Source organism: Euprymna scolopes, chromosome 2, assembly GCF_053919585.1.
Source record: "Euprymna scolopes isolate OS-2025 chromosome 2, ASM5391958v1, whole genome shotgun sequence".
NCBI lineage: Eukaryota > Metazoa > Mollusca > Cephalopoda > Sepiida > Sepiolidae > Euprymna > Euprymna scolopes.
In genome coordinates this window covers 146,602,343-146,622,182 of record NC_136483.1, presented here as the reverse complement: position 1 = coordinate 146,622,182, position 19,840 = coordinate 146,602,343, and the positions used below count along the sequence as shown (strand labels likewise).

At 34.2% G+C, this 19,840-nt stretch overlaps 1 protein-coding gene and 1 pseudogene across 2 annotated transcripts in view; both read right to left on the bottom strand.

The window, feature by feature from the left end:
• Positions 1-19,840, bottom strand: part of LOC145297246 (CYFIP-related Rac1 interactor B-like) — a 317,794-nt gene that overhangs the window by 102,837 nt on the left and 195,117 nt on the right. For both annotated transcript variants that reach the window (XM_080143329.1, XM_080143328.1), the window contains exon 4: positions 12,888-13,009. In XM_080143329.1, the coding sequence (XP_079999455.1) occupies positions 12,888-13,009 (122 nt within the window). The remainder of the gene's footprint in view (positions 1-12,887; positions 13,010-19,840) is intronic.
• On the bottom strand, positions 18,070-18,186 carry LOC145243637 (5S ribosomal RNA; annotated as a pseudogene).

Here is a 19,840-nt window from a genome sequence, read left to right as displayed (position 1 = left end):
GTGAAAAACAAAAAACAATTTTCCCCGCAGAAAACAACCAAAACACGCTATGAATAAATATTTGAAAATATAAAGAACTTAAAATATAGAAATTCTTTACCAAAATGATCAGATTCAGCATTAAATAACTTGAAAAGGGTTGATATGCCATAAAACAAAACAACGAAACTAAAATGATTGACAATAGATTGACTACTCGCATCTGACAATATCCCGTATCTCTACAAACAGAGCCACCATTCGCCCATGCATGGGGTATTGTTGTCACATCTGGGCTGGTGCATCTACAACTAGTCTCTCCCACTTAGATAAGATCTAAAGAAGAGTCCCAAACCTAATAGGTTCCGCACTATCAAACTCTAAATCCTTGTTTTACAAGTACTTTAATAGAATGTGCTGTGACAAACAAACCACCCAGCTCTCTCTCAAGGTCTCTCATTATGTTAATTCAACCAATATTTCTTTTTGTCTTTGAGTATTTAGAGAAAAAGTCTTGCCATCTAGTTTACATACATGTGTCTGTACACACCAAAAATATGCACATTAGATAAGAAATTAATGAGACTATTTACTTCTATATAATAATAATTACACTGGGTAACAATCTTTAACTTTTTGCATGTTGTCTAGATTTCTACAACTGATTCAGGGTATTTTTTCACTGCTGAATCAGGAAATAGCATCCGTTTCTCTCCATCAGGTTAGTTTTTTGTGCTAAATTTATTTGAAAAAAAAAAAAAATTAGATCTTGTGACAAAATCGATTACATATTTGTGGCATAAGCTGTTTTTTGTCAACCCATAATCATCCTAAATATGTTTTTAAGAGAATAAAAATGTTTTGCCAACAACATTGATTCCAGTTATCAATGTTTCTATCAGGTAAATAAAGTAAGTACACGTAAATTGCATGTTGCTTCACCATTGTTCTATCTCATCTAGGGGAGGCTCCATGTTTTGATAAGCTTCTAGGATTGACCTTTACTCCTGATATGAAATGGAACATGTACCTCAAGTCTGTTGTCAAGGTCGCTGGAAAAATGGTAGGATCGTTCTACCGCTCCAGAAGATATCTCACTGCTGATGCAATTCTCTATCTATATAAAAGCCAAGTACGTCCAAGGATGGAGTACTGCTGCCACATCTGGGCAGGAGCTGCTAAAAACAGCCTATCCTGCCTTGACAGAGTACAAAATAGACTTCGTGGCTTAGTGGGGGATGCCCTTTTCTCTTCCCTGCAACCTCTCTCCTACAGAAGAGATGTTACAAGCCTGTCTTTGTTTTTTCATTACTTCTATGGCAAGTGCTCGTCTGAGCTCCAATCTCTGCCCCCCCCTCGCTAATATTTCATGATAAACACCAGTCTAGCTGAAACCACTGTAAAAAATTTCCCCACTCTTTAACTGTGCCAAAACCAAAACGTAGATTCCATGAACAAAACTTCTTTCTTAGAGGTGCACGCCAGTGTAACTCTCTTCCGTTTGCCTTTCCCACCTGACTACAACTTGGATGTCTTCAAGTCCAACATAAATTCCTGATGAACCGCCTCCTTAAGTAAGACACTTTATCAAATCTCCAATACTAACGATTACTACAATACTATCCCATTGATTACTGTACATGCAATAACGCTTATCCCCAAGTGGCTTCCGGGCCTTGATGTGGTGACTTCCATGTAAAAAAAAAAAAAAGAAAAAAAAAACTTCAGGGGTTGAGCTTCTGTTCCTTTGAACTCCTAGAATGGCCAACGGTGTGGAGATCTCTCTTCAGATTCCAACATTAGTCAGCCATTATGTCTGCCTCCCAGCAACCTTGATATCCGATCTCCATCTCTTTCAGGTTCTGATAGAATCTCTTCCCGGCTCATCACTCATTGAACCCAGAGTCTCAGGAAACCGATCCATATGTGAAAATATGTAGTGCATCTTGATGCTCATGTTGCAGCCCAGGTTTCTGAAAGCAGTCAGCATGTTGTTGACAAGTTCTGTGTAGTTTCTGTCCTTATTGTTACCAAGAAAGTTTTTCACTACCAGAACAAATCCCTTCCATGCTTCCAATTGTTCATCGAGTCTTCAAACTCTAGATCTCTGCTGAGATCTGAGGACAGTCAAAGATACCAGCTTTCAACTTCTCCATGGTCAATTCTGGAAAAGCCTGGTACAAGTAAGTGAAGCACTAAGCAGTAACCATCCTTGTCTAAAGCGTTGGTGAACTGCTTGATTAAGCAGAGCTTGATATACAGTGATGGATATTATGTCTGTCCACCAGAGAGAGTTGTTGGCAACGTTCCTTTCTTTGCAAGGCACCAATTCCTCCTGCACAGACCAGTCCTTCATCATGTATGCTGAGCACCAATTTTTGGAAGAGAGAGGTTTCATGACATCAAACTGATCCCTTTTCATCATAATCACCCAGAACTATCGGACCGGAGTACTTCTTGTCATTAAAATAATCATTTCCAAGCAAAACGTGGCACTTTATCCGCACAAACTTCTAAAATGCTACACATTGCAAACAAAAATGTAAAACACATGTGGCCATAGCTCTAAAACTTAACCTGATTGAGCAAAGCCAATGTGATTTTTGAATTTAGCACATTAGATTCATTTTAAATCAGCTGGAAAAAAAAAAAAAAAAAAAAAAACATACACACACACACATCTGTTATTGACCAATGTAATATGTGTTTGTTGCCAACAAGAAATGGTAAACGGCTATTGCAATAACTCAAATTCATTTACAAAGGTTATTAAAAGAGGTAAAGAGTACCGGATACCTGGGTACACCACTTGTTACCCTGGCTTCAAGGAACACCAGATTATTGTCAATGAGCATGTGAGGTCCCCCTCCACAAGCGAAAAATTTCCTTTCCTCATGGCTAATGTTTATGAAAATTTTTTTAAAAATCCAAGGCGTGGTTATTGAGAAAAGAACGATTTGGAGACAATTTTACCCCTATATACATCCTACCTAAACTTTATTTTCACCATGACTAATGTTTGTGCAAAATTTAAAAAAAGAATTCAAGGTGTGGTTATTGAGAAAAGTGCAAACAAATGAACGGGAGTGAATTACTAGGTTCAATTCCTCCTTTGTCGGGGGACCAATAATTTTAGAAGTAAAGAGTTTTTTTTTCTAATTAATCAAAAAAGAATGTCTTAACAGAAATGCTCATGAATTTTCTAGTGAAATCAAATTAGTGGTAATAGTGGTTGTGACCCAACGCGTCATATACACATCTAATATTTATAGAAAAATTAAATAAGTGACAACAACGTTATCAAATGTACTGAAGAAAAAATTCAAACAAGTAGACATGGCTATACACAAAATTTTTTTATCAAACTATATGCATGTTTAACTTGTGTAAAACTTAAAAGCATACACGCTATTTCTTTATCAGTTATTTGCTTAAACATCAGATCCGAGATATTCAAGATATATTCACACCTTAGAAAATACTTGTAACTTGGATATGAGAAAAGAGCAGCCAGCTGCCCTAAATCAAAGTACGTCACAGGAATTCCAGAATATAACAATAACATCCATGAAACTTGATAAGACTATGTGAGTGTGTGCGTGTAGAAATATGTGTGTGTGTAACTTTTTGCATTAATTAGCAGAGGCGCCCAGCATTGCAGTCGTAAAATATGCTTAAATGCTATTTTAATTTACGCAAATTTTGTATTCATTATTATTATAGAGTCAATTCTCTAGCGATTATTTCATATTATATTTTACTCAATATATAGTCATGATTTCAAGAGTAAAAAAAAAAAAAAAAAAATGAGACTTGAGTGCCATTAGCTAAAACCAAAACCAAAATTGATAATGGGGATCGTTTAAAAATTATGGCGATCATTCAAAAAGAAAGAAAAGAGAAAAAGGGAAGGACAGGAAAAAAAGGAAAAAGGTAAAAAAAAAAAAAAAAAAATAGGAAGAGGGATAGAGGAAAGAGCAGATAAGAAATATGGAGATACATGTAAATATATATATATATAAAAGGGTAATCTAGATTAAATATATCATCTTTCTGTTTAAATGTATTTATGTACGTATGTTTGTATGTCTGCCTAAAACTTTCGACAGAGGCAACGGATTTTCATGAGATCCGTATCATTTTGAAGCTTGACCCTTCGGACGACAAATACCAAATAATTGGCCAAAAACATTAAATTCCTTCACTCTCAATTGTGCAGTTTTCTACAGGGAGGATCGATTTTTTTCGCTGACATTTTTTTCAAATCATTTAACCCTCGCGTTCACAACATCGCTTAAAAGGTGTTATTTTGACTGCCTGTGACATCACAACCACAGTAGGCACATTGGTAAGACAGCTTGGTTTTTTTTTCACCTCTTTTTCTTCTGGTGCGTTACCGGTTCGAGCCTGCTTACTATTCCTATTTTTTTTGTTTTTTCTTTCTTTTGCGCTCGCAATTTTCCTTTTTTGTTTCTTGTTGCTCAACCAATACCCTTACACACACCTCCACTTTCTTTTTCGCCTTCGCATTATGGGTTTGAGCCTACCTGCCTACTACAACTTTTTTTTTTTTTTTTGCTCAACATACACCTCCAAACACCTGTGTAATGCCGGGCACCCAGGCTAGTATATATATATATATATATATATATATATATATATATATATATATATAAAATCATATTTTTGGTGCACAAGATTCAAGCAAGGGTGAGCAGACAGTCCACAAAGTTTTATAATTATATAGATATCTTTAGTTTTAAATCTTAATATTTAATTTAATAAATGGATAACTGATGTGTCCGCATTACTAACCCTGTTGCCTAGAATATATATTCCATAATAAATTCAGGATTTTACAAAGCACACACGTTATAGACGTTCACATGCATGCACAGATTTATTTTAAAATATCTGTTACTTAATCTAACTCTAAATTTAAGGTGGAGCAATTCTTGTCTCTATTAAATTTTTTGCATCTAATTTACTTTAAAAAGTATTTACAAGAAGATGCTAGTTTGGATGTGCACACACTCTAAGTGGTAAAGTTTACATAAAGAAATAATGTCCCTGTTACTCACAGTATTACTGAGAATATATGTTCCAAAATCATAGTGATCAGTTCATTAGTTTAGGAATTTATCTTGTACAACAATATAAGCATATACACATACCTTTATAGATTATATATAGAGATATGCCTACAAGCATAGCAAAATGTAACAGACACTTCTTTACTTCCCCTCCTGCTCTCCACATCTTTTCAGACTGACAAACGCACCTACCCTTTTAACTTCTGACCCCTACTTTACCAATTCTTGTAGCCTAGAATTAGCCATCCTATCCACAACTCTAATTATTTTTCTGAGATTTTTTTTTTTTACTCTACTTCTTTCTCTTATTCTTCAACTCTTAGAGGAGACCCTGACTGCTACTACTCCTCCTCCTCCTTCAGATCAGAGTGGACCTGGGAGTAATGGAAACTAAAAGATGTTGCCACACAAAACTGCTAGATTAGTGTCTCATTATTGGATGACACCCCGTTTTTTGTTATATTCAGGAGAGTTGTGGATAGAGAAAGACCTTGAACAGTTGATGAGGTTGGGAAATAGGGTAGACAAAAAAACAAAAAGTAAAAAAAGTAGAAAAGGCTGAGGAAGATGAATTCCGAAGTGGTAGAATGGTATAATTATGGTTTTGGTTTAAAATATTTTAAGGTAACAAAACCTTTTGCACAACCTCAATAGTCCCATCATTAAAATATACTTTCTTCACATCTGCGTTCTCATCCGTCTTACATTTCTTGCATACAAACTCAATGCTTACAATAATTAGGTTGCATCAAGCCTCCTTTCCACAAACTGAGCATATGACAAGAACTATAAAGTGTGTTCAATAAATTTTCAGACTTTTTCGTATGGACACTTTTATTGAAAATACACACATGAAACTCTAGTGTTCCTCAAAATAATCTCCTCTGGCTGCAATGCACTTGTTTTACCATTCCAACAACTTCTGGAAGGCCTCATGGAAGTCCTTGTGTGTGAACATGTCAATGACCCTCGTCACAGCCTCTTTCATCTCAATTGTCTCATAACGAAAGCCTCTAAGGTTTTCCTTGAGCTTAGGGAATAACCAAAAGTTACAGGGAGCAAGATCTGGACCATAGAGAGGGTGGGAATTGTCTTACTGCCCATGATGTCTTTCTTTCTGATCTTCTGAGCACCCTTGGGACAAAATTTGCACAAAACTCTTCCACATCTTCACTTCCTCGCAAATAATTGTGTGTACAGTTCCCACACTGGCATCAAACTGTGCGCTTATTATCTCTTTAGACACATGACGGTCCTTATACATGAAATTCTTTATTTGGCCAATCAATTCTGACTTCCTTACTTCTCCCACACCTCTCATCATCCCTCAAAGATTCTCTGCTTTTCTTGAATCTCTCATGCCACTCAAAAACTGATGTTCGATTCATGCAAGATCATCCAAAAGAAGCCTGACGCATTCCATACATTTCTGTGGCATTTTTTCCAAGTTTAAAACAGAATTTTATTGCATTTCATTCTTCTAAAATGTCCTCACATCCAAATTGCCGTTTTGAAATTCACCAGCTGTGAAAATCAGGCTTTAGTAGGATGTATTACAATACTTGCTGTAGCTGTTTATTTAAACCTGGAATCATAAAAATTGGTCAGTCATCTCATAAGATGTATAGTAATAAGATACTGAATTTTCAAGAGTCTACAACAATTTTAAATGCCTGTACAAAAAAAAAGTCTGTAAACTTATTTAAATAGCTATAATTGCCCAAGTCTATCTGCAAGAGCTTTGTCTTACCTAGGACGGATTGAACCTTGACAAGTACTGCCACTTTGGGTCAAAAGTCAACTTGGAAGTAAGTGCAACTACAGAGTGACTCTACACTTTTCAAAGCTCCCAAAGTGGGGCTGCAACACTAGACGCACTTCAAAGTTATCATTCGAAATTCAGGAACTCGAATTGAGCGTTTCAGCTTCCAAGACTACAATCCTGTTATTTTACACCCCTCTCCCCTTCCTCACCACAATATTTGAGATATTATGATTCGATAGCGAAGGTGACGCTGATAAAAAAAAAAAAAAAAAAAAATTCTCTATTTATATAAAGTTAGATATGTGCATATGTCTATATATTTCTATTTACAGGATTTACTTTTAAACTAATTTACTGATCATTATGAATTTTGGAACACAGCTGTTAGGCGTAAAGGGTGCTATATTTAATTTTGTTTTATGCGAAGAGGATTCGTTGTTTTGTTTTATATCATAAAACAAAACAGGTTATTATGATGAATGGAATGGAAAAAAAGTCTTATGTTTCAAGTTCTTTATATTTTCAAATATTTATTCATTGTGTTTGGTTTGGTTGCTTTGTTTCACAATGTATCAACCTGTTTCAGGTTATTTAATGTTAAATCCAGTAATTTTGGAAAAAGGTTTTATGCTTCAAGTTCTTTATATTTTAAAATATTTATTCATGGTGTTTGGTTTTATTGTTTTGTAGAGGAAAATTGCTGTTATTGTCTTTTGGCTTTTCAGAACCTGATTGAGTTTTGGAAAGGGAAAGAAAAGAAAAAAAAAATCAATGTTTGGTGCATATCTTGAAACAACTTGATCTGGTAGTTTCAGGTATACAAAGAGGTCCGAGACAGGGTGGAAACGTCAGTGAAAATTAAGAGTCACAGACTTTTGTGATGTTTTAACAATAGATATTAGACATATTAATATTTCCCAAAATTCAATTTATATTTAGAGTAATTTAACAAGTTTTTAGGGAGAAAAATATGAGCACCACCCTTTTGAAAATTAAAATATTTCAGATTTACACCGACTTTGATCCCGTCATCATGATTCACTGAATTTCACTTTTTTCTTCAGACTCTTAAGCTTAAGACTTAAATTTCAGACATTTTCTAATATTAAAATCATGTAATAGATTTTGATCAAAATTGAAATAAGGATTATAGACATAAGGTTTAGTAGCATTATATCTTGATTTTAATCTTTGTAACAGGGACATAAAAGCGGTGAAAAACTGTTGTCTTCACGGAATTCATTTTACTCGTCCTGGGACGGGTATTTTTGTAGTTCCTTCAAGTTTGTTTCCTTTTTTCCTAAGATTTTATTAATTTTCGTTTTGTCTAAAAAGTATTAAACTATCTTCCACATTATTTGGATTATTCTCTTCTCATCTTAAATGTTATTTGCACGTTTCAATCGACATAACCCAGCCTTCTGCAGGTGCATCTTGTCGAAGTCTATAATCTGAACAGAATTTCAAATGAATCCATGGATTAAATAAAAGATTCCGTTTGAAATTCCGTGCAGATTCCAGAGTTTGACAAGATACACCTGAAAAAGTCAAAGGTTAAATCGACTGAAAGGTTGTGAAAATGACACTTAAGATGAGAACAGTAGGCTAAAGAATCCAAATTATATGAAGAATCAATCCTTATCTCAAAAATTCAGAAACGTAATATCTTCCACCGCTTTGTCATTTTAGTAGAAAAAAAAAAGTCGATTCTCATGATGAACACATATGGTTGGCGACGAGCCAGTAGGAATGCCCTAGCAAACATTCTGCGGATCGGATGCGGTACCAAATTTGATATTCATAGGTTAGAAAAGAACTGATGAAGAACTGGGCAGGTAAATTGCTTACTTGGTCTTACCTCATCAACTGTTAACAGACCATCCTGTTCATCATCAGTTACAGGTAAATAGTGTGCTATACATCTGAAAAGATTACTTACTTATGATCACAAGCTTTGCTCAGGTAGTTCTCTTATGGGAGGGTGGGGGAGGTTTGTAGGAGGGGGTGACAAGGATAAGTGGTGGATAGTAAAACAAACTGGGACTGCCAACTTGTTGAAACCTGCCACCTTGCTCCATGAAAATGAAGTTCTCGGGTGCCGAGCAATCAACCTTTAAAAGGTACTGCACATATGTCGATAGGACATATTTGAAGAGAGGGGGGGGGACGCGTCTCACCTGTCTGTACAGATGAAGAAAATGGAGACTAAAAACTAAAAGGGCCTCACCGAATTAAACTTGTATACGCAAGCTGATTGATGTACCCACATTCCTCAAAGTTTCCACTCCAACTTGACAGTAATAATTGTTTTTACTTTATAGTATAATATTCTATATAATATTCTGCTTCTTCCTTCCTTAGTCTGTACATTACACTTTGAAAAACGCCAAATACAATCTTTGAAAGCCAAACTGTTTTTAAGAAGGCTGAATTTGCAAAATTTGGCTTTGAAAAGGTCAATCTGGCAACCCTGCATAAGAATGAGAGTGGTTTCCATTTGATGTCGCCTCATTTTCAAATATCACTATAATAATAATATATGATTAGTGTTGCAATGGTTTAAGAAAGGAATTCATAGTAATTTCAACATGTAGCGGTTCTTTACCGAAGAAGGAAGTCAGCGTCACGTTACGTAAAAATAGGGAACATTCAAAAGACACAGGGAGGGGGAGGGACATGGTCTGCCAAGATTTGCTGGACTGAAAAAAGTAAATTAAAGATTTTCTCGTAAAATGTGATTTTTTTAAAAAATTTGCATTGAACTATGTAACACAATATTACTTTCTGAATATTTATTAATACTTATTAATTCATCTCATTTGGGTCCATTTCATATTTAAAATAATATGGACATTATTTTTAGAGAAATGTTAATAAACTCATATTTGTGTGTGTTATTAATTTTTCTGTTAGTGTTAAAAAAAAATAGTTTTTTTGCACTATCCAGAAAAATATCAACTTTTTTGTTTATCAAATATATTTGACTTTGCAATGAATTTCTACGAGTTCTGCTAGTTAAAAATTATTAATCTTAATCTGTAAACATTTCATTGCAATTATGAATTGTTTTTTTAAGATGAAGATCAATAAGTTGGATTATTCTGACAAGTTTCAGCCAATGTAACCTCCGGCCTTCTTTAGGCGTCTCTTCTCAAACTCGAAAATCTGCATAGAATTTCAAAGAAGACCTTTTATTTAATCCACAAAGGTAGTATGTTCTCATTCTGTCAGCCATGACCGGATAGAAATCTTAAGTAATTTGCAATCATATCCTCCATATTGCCCCACACTGAGGATTGAACCTTCAACCTCCAGAAGAGTGTCACAACTGAATTATATCAAGGCTCCATGGCGTAATGGATACAGTACAAGGTAAAATCCAGTTCTATTTTGGAAATTTTATAGCTTCAAATATTTATTCATGGTGTTTGGTTTGGTTGTTTTGTTTTATGGCATGTCAACCATTAATTAAAATTTAAAAATTATTAGTTTTAATCAGTAACTATAATAATATAATTATGAATTGTTTATAAGGATAAATTATGAAAAAATTTTCTTAAATTAAACGGTTGTTGTTGAGAATTCAAACTTATTCATAAAAAAAAAAGAAGAAAATCTTTATAATGAACATAGCTGCCACAGAATGAAAATGTCATATTCCAAAAATCACATAAATTCATCAAGCAGGTTTTTGTTTTATCTTTTTTTTCTAATTTTTATAACGGTAACAATTACAAAATTTATTTTGATCTCAATAGTTTGAATTGAGTTGTCTCCTTTTATCTACAATCCAAATAATACAAAATATAATTATCAAGCCCCATCTCCAAAATATACAAACATTATATCAAAAAATCGGAACGGACCCAGATTTATTAAGAAAAGAAATAGACTTGGCGCTATTTTTCACTATTCACCAATAACATCCAGTATGAATGCACCTGAAGACGAAGACATCAGCCGAAATGTTGTGGAAAAAAACAACCAAGATGAGAACAATAGTCCAAACAATCCAAATGATACAAAATATAATTGTCAATCCTCATCTCAAAAATACACAAACATCATAGTAAAATTTTAGTTTCAAACATATCAAATCTCCATTATTAATAGAAGTAATAATAGTATAATTTTGGTTTCAGACAGATACCAATGACAGAAAGCGGGAAGTTTAACTGGCCCCTGGCCAGGTTTAAAAGCAACAGTCATTTCTGTGCGTGTATAGCGACTCCTATGATTCTTAAGTTAATTACCAACTCATTGAATTCACTATCCTCTTTGACCTAATGGTTAGCGAGGAAAACTAATTACCCTACGTTTTCGAGTTCGATCCCATCTCTCTCTATTTAAAAAATTTTTTTTTATTTCGTCCTTGTGCCAATATCCTCCACCCAGACAAAAGTTAATTACCAACTCATTGAATTCACTATCCTCTTTTTTTCACATTCTTTTTCTCCTTTGCGGTATGGGTTCGAGCCTGCCTGCCTACAACCACATTTTTTTTTTTTTTTTTTGCTCAACACATACCTCCAAACACCTGGGCAACGCCAGGCACCCAGGCTAGTCTATTATATAAAGAGCAAAATGGATGCAAGCATTTGTGTATGTCCACAAAAGGCTTTTTGCATAGAGGTTCTCGCGTCGGTTAGATTCCAGAAGTTTTCACATGCTTCCCAGATTGTAATATCTTGCATTCACAAACGGACGTCGTCTATCATTTTTTTTTTGATCGAGTTAAACAAAATTCCCACAATGTCGTCGTCTCCAACGTTTGTTTGTCTTTTTTGTATAAATAAAGCAAAACTTATTGGAATGCAACCGCCTGGCCTTCGGGCTGGGTAGTATCTGTTCTGTAATTGGTCCTTGGTCAATGTAGGAGAAACCCTTCATACTGAGACAATTACTATTTATTTGGATACTGCCAGATTGTCCCCTATTTAGAGGAACTGGTTTTCCCCCCCCACATTAAAAACCTTGTGTCTAATTTGCTTTCGTGGGAGCTTTAAAAGCAACACCATTTCTGCAAGTCATCTTGACTACATTAAATTTTAACGTTTTAGGCTTCCGGTCACGTCATGGAGTAGCGGTAAGATGTTAGATTTTCTTTCACTTTCTTTTCTGCCTTCGCATCACGAGTTCAAGCCTGCCTGCCTGCCTACTACCACTTTTTTTTTTTTTGCTCAACACAGACCTCCAAACACCCGGACAACGCCAGGCACTCAGGCTAGTCTATATATATAAAAGGCAAAATGTGTGTGTGTGCATGTTTGTATGTCTCGCAAAAACTTTCGACAGAGGTCACAGAACCTGACAAAACCGGTATTGTTTTAAACCTCGACCTTTCGCACAACAAATATTGAAAAATTGGCCCAAAACATTAATTCCTTCACTCTCAACTGGGCAGTTTTCTACAAGGAGGGGGCCGTTGTTTTTTTTTTGTGTCACCAATTTTGCAAGTCATCCTATCGGTTGGATTGACGTCACTTAATTTCAACGTTCCAAACTTCCGGTCGGACAATGGAGCATCAGGAAGACATCAGATTTTTTTTCACTTTCTTTTCTACCTTCTCATCATAGGTTCGAGCCTGCCTGCCTACTACCACTTTTTTAATATTTTTTTTTTCACACCTCTCTCCACCCTGGATGCTCACTGTTGATTCCCCCCCCCCCCGCTATTACCACTTTTTTCTTTTTTTAACATCTCTCTTCACCCGGGATTCCTTACTATACCACCTACACACACTTGGGCAACGCCGGGTACCCCCCCCCCCCACTACCATTTTTTTTTTTTTTTTTTTTTTAAAACACCTCTCTCCACCCGGTCTGCTTACTGTTGTTTTAACCCACCCCCACACCACACCTCTCTACACCCGGGCAATGCCGGATACCCCCACTAGTATAATAATAAATATGAAATATGCTTCAGTAAAAATATCATCTTTAAGCATATTTTATGATTGGATAATGCCGGGTAGCCTGTTAGTAGAATATAATTTTGGTTTTACACAGATACCAAATCTCCATTACTAATGGATAATGTTATTACTTACCAAACGAATTTCTTCGGCAGCACCATGGTAATTTGCCATATCAACGAGGATTGAATTTGAACTAAGCAACACCTCGTTGACTTTCGCCCACACATCTATTTCAATCTCAGTAGGTTGAGCATCTGAAAAAAGAAAAAAAAAAAAAGCTTTAAATATTTTTTTTTTTAACTTTAAGATTTCAAATGCAAGATCAATTTTAGCATTTATTTGACACCGAAACCTCTTCAAATATTTAAATTTAATTTACTTGCCAGAAATGAGTTTATTTTTCATATTCAAGCAAGTTAAATTCTTTGTTAAAGTTGAACCATGTAAAATTATTTTTAATGTAAATCAGTATCTGTTTTGTGTTGATCAAAATGTTAAGTTAAATTAAATTACATAATAGAAAGATACATACGTACCTACATGTTTGTATCCTCGGTAGACACACACACATGTAAATACGATACTAATTTTTTAAAGATGATTTTAAGAACTTTTGGCAATTTTATTTGAATAGCAAAATACTTTTAGCAAAAGAAATTTACAGTAAAATTTGTATAGATCAATTTTAGTCAATTAAATGAGTTACCCCGCTTCAAAAAAATATACAGGTAGTGGAAAATATTCAAGGCAGATATGCTGACTGCTCAGTATGTACGAGGTAAGTGAACCAGTAAATTGTCTGCAGAGGTTGTAGGAAATACCAGTGGAAACCAGCAAAAAATTATTAAAATTTGAATGATTAGAAAATAAAAAAAGATATTGAATTCCATCAACACAAAAACGAAAAATATTTTTCCTGCTTAAAATTATTCAGACTACTGTTCTCATCTTGAGTGCTATTACTAGTAAAAATTCAGTTCTGATTGATACTCTTCTGGAGGTCAAAGTTTCAATCCTCAGTGTGGGTGATACTAAAAATACAACTGCAAATTGTTTAAGACTTCTACCCGGCAGTGGTTGATAGAACAAGAGCATGCTACCCCATGTGGATTAAATAAAGAATTATGTTCGAAATTCTGTGCAGATTCCTTGTTCATTAGAAAGATTCCTAAAGTCTGACACACCTGGAAGAGATTGGCAGTTATATCGTCTGAAACGAAGTCAAGATGAGAACAGTAGTCTGAACCATCCAAATTATCAATCCTTATCTCAAAAATTCAGAAACAGAATATGAATTTGATTTGTTTTTTTCTGCTCCTCTGATAAGATTTGATGAATCATCCGATGAAGATGTGTGGGTGAATGAAAGCTTAGACATATATACTGTTGACATATCCTCATCTTTCAACCTGTATACATATTAATATGTATCTTTGATCGTTGCTCTAATCCGGTTATATTTCATGTACATTTAATCTTTAAATCCAAATACATAACCGGATGGTATAATTTCCCCAGCCTCCTACCCATATATATATATAAAGTTACATTAACCTCTCTATATTATTAACATTGTGTGCCCACTTATCGTATGGGTTTCTCGTTTCTAAGCAACTTATACCATTATAATCTTTTACTTAGTATTAGTAAGGCTACCTGGCATTGTCCGGGGTAAAAGCATTATATATGTCTAGTATAATTTCTATTGCTTTATCTCCCTCTATCTGTCTCTCTATATTTTCCATTTTCACTACCTCTTCCTTCTCCTCCACCCAGCCTATTCATCTCTGTGAACACACACACAACTCATTTATATAGATTCCTTAAAGAATTAACTCCTTTATAAAAAAAAGTCAAATTTAATACTTAAAAACGTTAAATGTGATATATATAACCCCCACCCTCGAGGAAATCTACACCAGTTTAGGATAAAAAAAAATGAATACTTTTTTTTTTTAATTTTAGATAGTGTTTGTTTTGTAAGATTTTTTTTTTCTTTTTAACTTTTAGCTAGACATACGCAGACAACTGTCCTATTTATAAATGATTAATCAATAATTCATTAAAATCAAAAACGCAATAAATCAAAGTACTAAAACGAAAACTATTTTTAAAAATAATAAATCAAAGTACTAAAAACTTTTTTTTTAATTAATTACAAAATTAAAGCCAGTGGTATTCATTTTGATATCTTCATAAACAAACCAACCATTTTAATTGTTAATAGTTGTAAAAAAGAAAGAAAAAGAAGGTATTACTTCTTAACTCTTCAAAATCTTAAAGGAATTTGGAAGCATTTAAACTGTTTAATAGGAAGCCATTGTACGGCACAATCACGTTGACACACCGGTTCTCGACAAATCACCGAAGTTAAGCAACGTTGAGCCTGGCCAGTACTAGATGGGTGACCATTTGGGAAGGCTAGGCGCTGTATGTATCTTCTGGGAAGGTTGGGCGTGGGGCCAGCACTCTCACCCTGTAAAATGAACTCCTCGCTACAAAAGCATTTACAAAAAAAAAAAAAAAAAAAAATGCTGTAGATGGCTTATGCCCCTCCAGAGGCTCAAGGGCTATGGAATAGGAAGCCATTACTGGGTTTAAATTTTTTTAGCAAACTTTTATGTAATAAGATTAAAAGTTTTAGAGGCTATTAAAATCCAATAATTTTGTAAATGGAGACTAAAACATTACTTTCATAACAATTTGGTTCAATTAATTTGATGAATAAACGATACTCAACAAAAAATAAAAATCAACAAAGATAGCTCATTTGAAGCTAAAGAATATAATAGAAGTTGTTTGCCTTAATAATTTAATGAACAAACGATACCATAATAATTAGATTTAACTTTTAAAATTCAATTAAAAAATACTCTCAACAAAACAAATGGCATAGTGAAAAAAAAATAAAATAAAAATCAAAGTAAAAAGATTCCCAGGCAAAGACCGGTAATTACAGCTAGTCCTGTCAGATATTTAAAGTCTTATCCAACTAGCATTTAAGCTGACAAATCGTGTTTTGCTTCTAACTAACCAATTTTCATTTGTTATTTTTGTATCATGTTATTGGCTATATATTCTTCATTACATTTTACTTTTAGAGAATGCAAAGTCCGGCCAGACAACTGTTAATATGAAACATTTTTTAAATAATAAACTAAAACTAAAAATCAACAAGGGGAGGATAATTCATATTGTAGGTTGAAGAGTTGTGAGGTCAGGAGGACTGTATGTGGTTGCTATAAAAATAAACTCCTAGTCACTCAAGTACTCTTACAGAGGGTGTTCACTGTCTCAATACAGAAGAATATAATGGGACTTATCCATTGTATGACCCTTGGTTTCCACAAAGTTGGCTCAGGCTCGCTCAACAGCTGACAGAAATAACCAGAAAAGGCCATCCAAGCGTTCCCAACCCTAACCCACACGATTAAAATTGAATTTTTATTTCTTCCAATTTATGAAAAAGTTGCCTGCTTAGATTTGTAATAGCTAAAATTCGACAACGCCTAACATTGCACTCGACCTTTTCCAGTTATTGACGTCAGCTGTCAAGCGAACCAGAGTAATTTTGTGGAAATCACAGGTCATATAATCCATAAGCACCAACATGTCTATAAAAAGTTGGGTATGTGTATATAACGTATATATTTCTATGTACAGAATTCATTAAACAAATTAACAGAGCATTATTAATTTCGAAACAATTCAAAGGCATAAGGGGGTCATAATGTGGGCTATATTTAGTTTAATTTGTTTAATGCAAAGGATGTGTAAGCCATTTCTGAAAATTTAGATACCTCCGATTTTTATGAAATTTTAGCAATAGGATATATTGCCCAAATTTCAGTGTTTTTTTTTTTGGGGGGGGGGGTATTTAAAAAGGGGTTTTAGGGGACAGTGTGAGCACAAGCTCCTATTATTTCATATTTGCATTAAATTTGGTCCATAGTCATTTGAGATCAGTCAAGCAAGATTCAAAAAATTTCAATTTCTGCTTAACATCCTTTAATAAACTGAAACGAAACTTTAAATTTTAGATATTTTCTTGCATCAAAACCATTTAATGGATTTTGGTTAAAAGAATTCTAGATATATAAGCGTTAAATTGATTTAAAATTTGGTAAGGGAGTACAAATATGGTGCTAAACTATTTTGTTTGAAGAATTAATTTTACCAGATGCTGTCTATAAAATATTTTTAAGAAATGTTTATTGATGAAGATGTCAAATAAAACATTTTTATACGTCTTCAGAGACATTTGGTAAATTTAGGTGAAGTTTTCACTGATTCCACACTTGAAATCATTAATTACTAATCCTAGCTCTTTAACTAAATTTAAAATGGCGCTATGAAACGTTTTCCCTGGTGTGATGTTAATATCAATTAAACTATTACATTATATATATATATATATATATATATATATATATATATATATCTCCAGTAATGTGATTGATAATTTAAAATTCAAATTAGAATTAAATTAAAAATCCGTTTCACAAGAAGGAATAACAACAAAATCAATAATTTGTACGATCGTTTCGGAAAACAATGTTTTTATTGTGGTAGACATTAAGCCACGGACAATAATTTTTACATATAGTGTTTTTAACAAAGTTTCCTCATCAGCAAAGTATTGGGAAGGGTTTTTAATATATGTAAAAGACACCATAAATAAACCTAGCATTAAAAATAAGGCAGATGTATCTTTTAATTCTTCGCCTTTTGAAATCAGCAACTAAGGTCAAAGCATTGATATGGATGTTTATTATAGCTTTTCAACTTATATATATATATATATATATATATATATATTTCTGTGGAAATATATTTTCTTATAATACATATCAATTCTTATTTAAGAAGCTCAATGTAATTATAGAGCAATAAAATGACAAAAGATTGTATTCCAAAATTCATGATGTTAACCATCTTATAATTTATTCTTTTAATTCAGTTGACATTTACAATTCTTGACAGTACCTGTTTCGTCGCACAAAATCAATCACTTAATTATTAGTGAAGGGCATAATAGATTCACTAATTGATATAATAAAATCATGAACTTTGGAATATAGTCTTTAGTCATTTATTTGCTATATATATATATATAACAGAAACAAAACACAGGCTCCTTCAAGCTTTGGCACACTATGGATACCCACAAAGGGGTGCCTGTATGTGAAATTTTTGTGGCGGGAAGTGCGTAATCTCCACCCACACCTCTGCTGTGTCGACATTGTTAAATACCAGTGGCAAGTGAAGTATATGTACAGGACGACCAGAAACAAATGCCAAGATAAGCGGAGAGCACATACAGCGCCCAGAATTCCCAAATGGTCACCCATCTGGTACTAACCAGGCTCAATGTTGCTTAACTTCAGTGGTCTGATGAGAACCGGTGCGTCAACGCGATTATGCCATATATATATATATATATATATATATATATATATATATATAAAATAGGGTAATAAAATTACAAGAGCCTCTGGAGGGGCATAGGCCATCCCACAACTTTGTAGATGCTTTTGTAGTGAGGAGTTCTTTTTTCGAGGTGAGGGTGCTAGCTCCATGCCCAACCTTCCTAGAAGGTACATACAGCCCCTAGCCTTCCCAAATGTGGTACTGGCCAGACTCAACGTTGCTTAACTTCGGTGATCTGGCAAGAACTGATGTGTCACCGTGATTGTGCCATACAACACAAGAGCGGTGAATTATTTTTTTTATTTTTGCATTTGCTCATTTAAATATATCTAAACCAAGCTTGAAACACTTACTAGCCAAATGGTATATTATTTAATTATTGGAATTCTTTGATATGAGTAATTTGTATATTTATTTATTTTCAGACTTTTATCCTCATCTTTGTAGTTGTGGTTTCACCACGTTCTGGCCTTCGTCAGGTGGTTAACCGCAACAGGACAGGAATGCTGGATCTTTGGACTGTATCCTCAGTAATTATTGCCTTCAAAAGTTGTTATCTCACCACGTTTTGGCCAACTAGTCCTCTGGCCGGCTTTGGGTAGGTTTGAAACCGCTATCTTTAGACAATGCTCACCTGGAACTGTAGAGATTCTACATTTCTATCCACTACACCATAGGACGAAGGCCAGAGGAATAGTTGGCTGAAACATTGTGAAACAACGCCTATAAAGATGAAGATAACATTACGCAAATAAATAAACTTACTAGCCAAACTGGGCAATGTGAAGGGTATGATAATATCAACAACATAAGTGCTATAATTACCCTTATTGCAAGCGTAACAGAAAAATGTTTGTTAAACTGACTACACACACACAAAAGTCGATTTCAAATAGACTTGAAACACTCTTCATGTTTAGCTACCCTGAAGAGTAGCTAGATACTGCAAAACAGCTGTCTGTGGATGAACATATATATATATATATATATATTAGTTATGATGCATTGTTTAAGCGTAACTTAAATTTAGCATACAACTGAAGAGGCACACAGTATACTGGATGAAGACCTGTGATTATGTAGGTTTTGGATTGGGATGGTTTTATTTTACGGCATATCAACCCTTTTCAGGTTATTTACTGCTGAATCCAGCAATTTTAGTAAAAAAAATTTTGTTTCAAGTTCTTTATGTCTTCAAATATTTATTTATGGTGTTTAGTTTGGTTGTTTTGTAGCCCTTTACAAAACTCAATCATGTTTTGCGAAGCCAAAAACAAAAATTTTCCTCTACTCGCCCATACATGAAGCATTGTTACCACATCTAGGCTGGTGCATCTAGTCTCTCACTCGAAAAGAAAAAAAAAAAAAGAGTTTCAGGTCTAATAGCTCCCAAGCTCCAATCTTTGTCCCACTGTCGCATCCTTGTGTCTATTTTGCAAGTACTCTAAAGAAATATGCTCTGATGAAGTCAAAGCACTTGTGCCCCATACATACTCCTGATTAACTCGACAAGCAACAAAATCGCCCCTGACCCCAGTCCACCCCACGCGCAATAGATGTTGAGGTTCCTAGTAATAATTTATTCCTTCAGATTGTTAGACTCTGAAATTCCCTTCCTGTTTCCTGACTGTACTCGCCTGCAGAAGTTTAACACA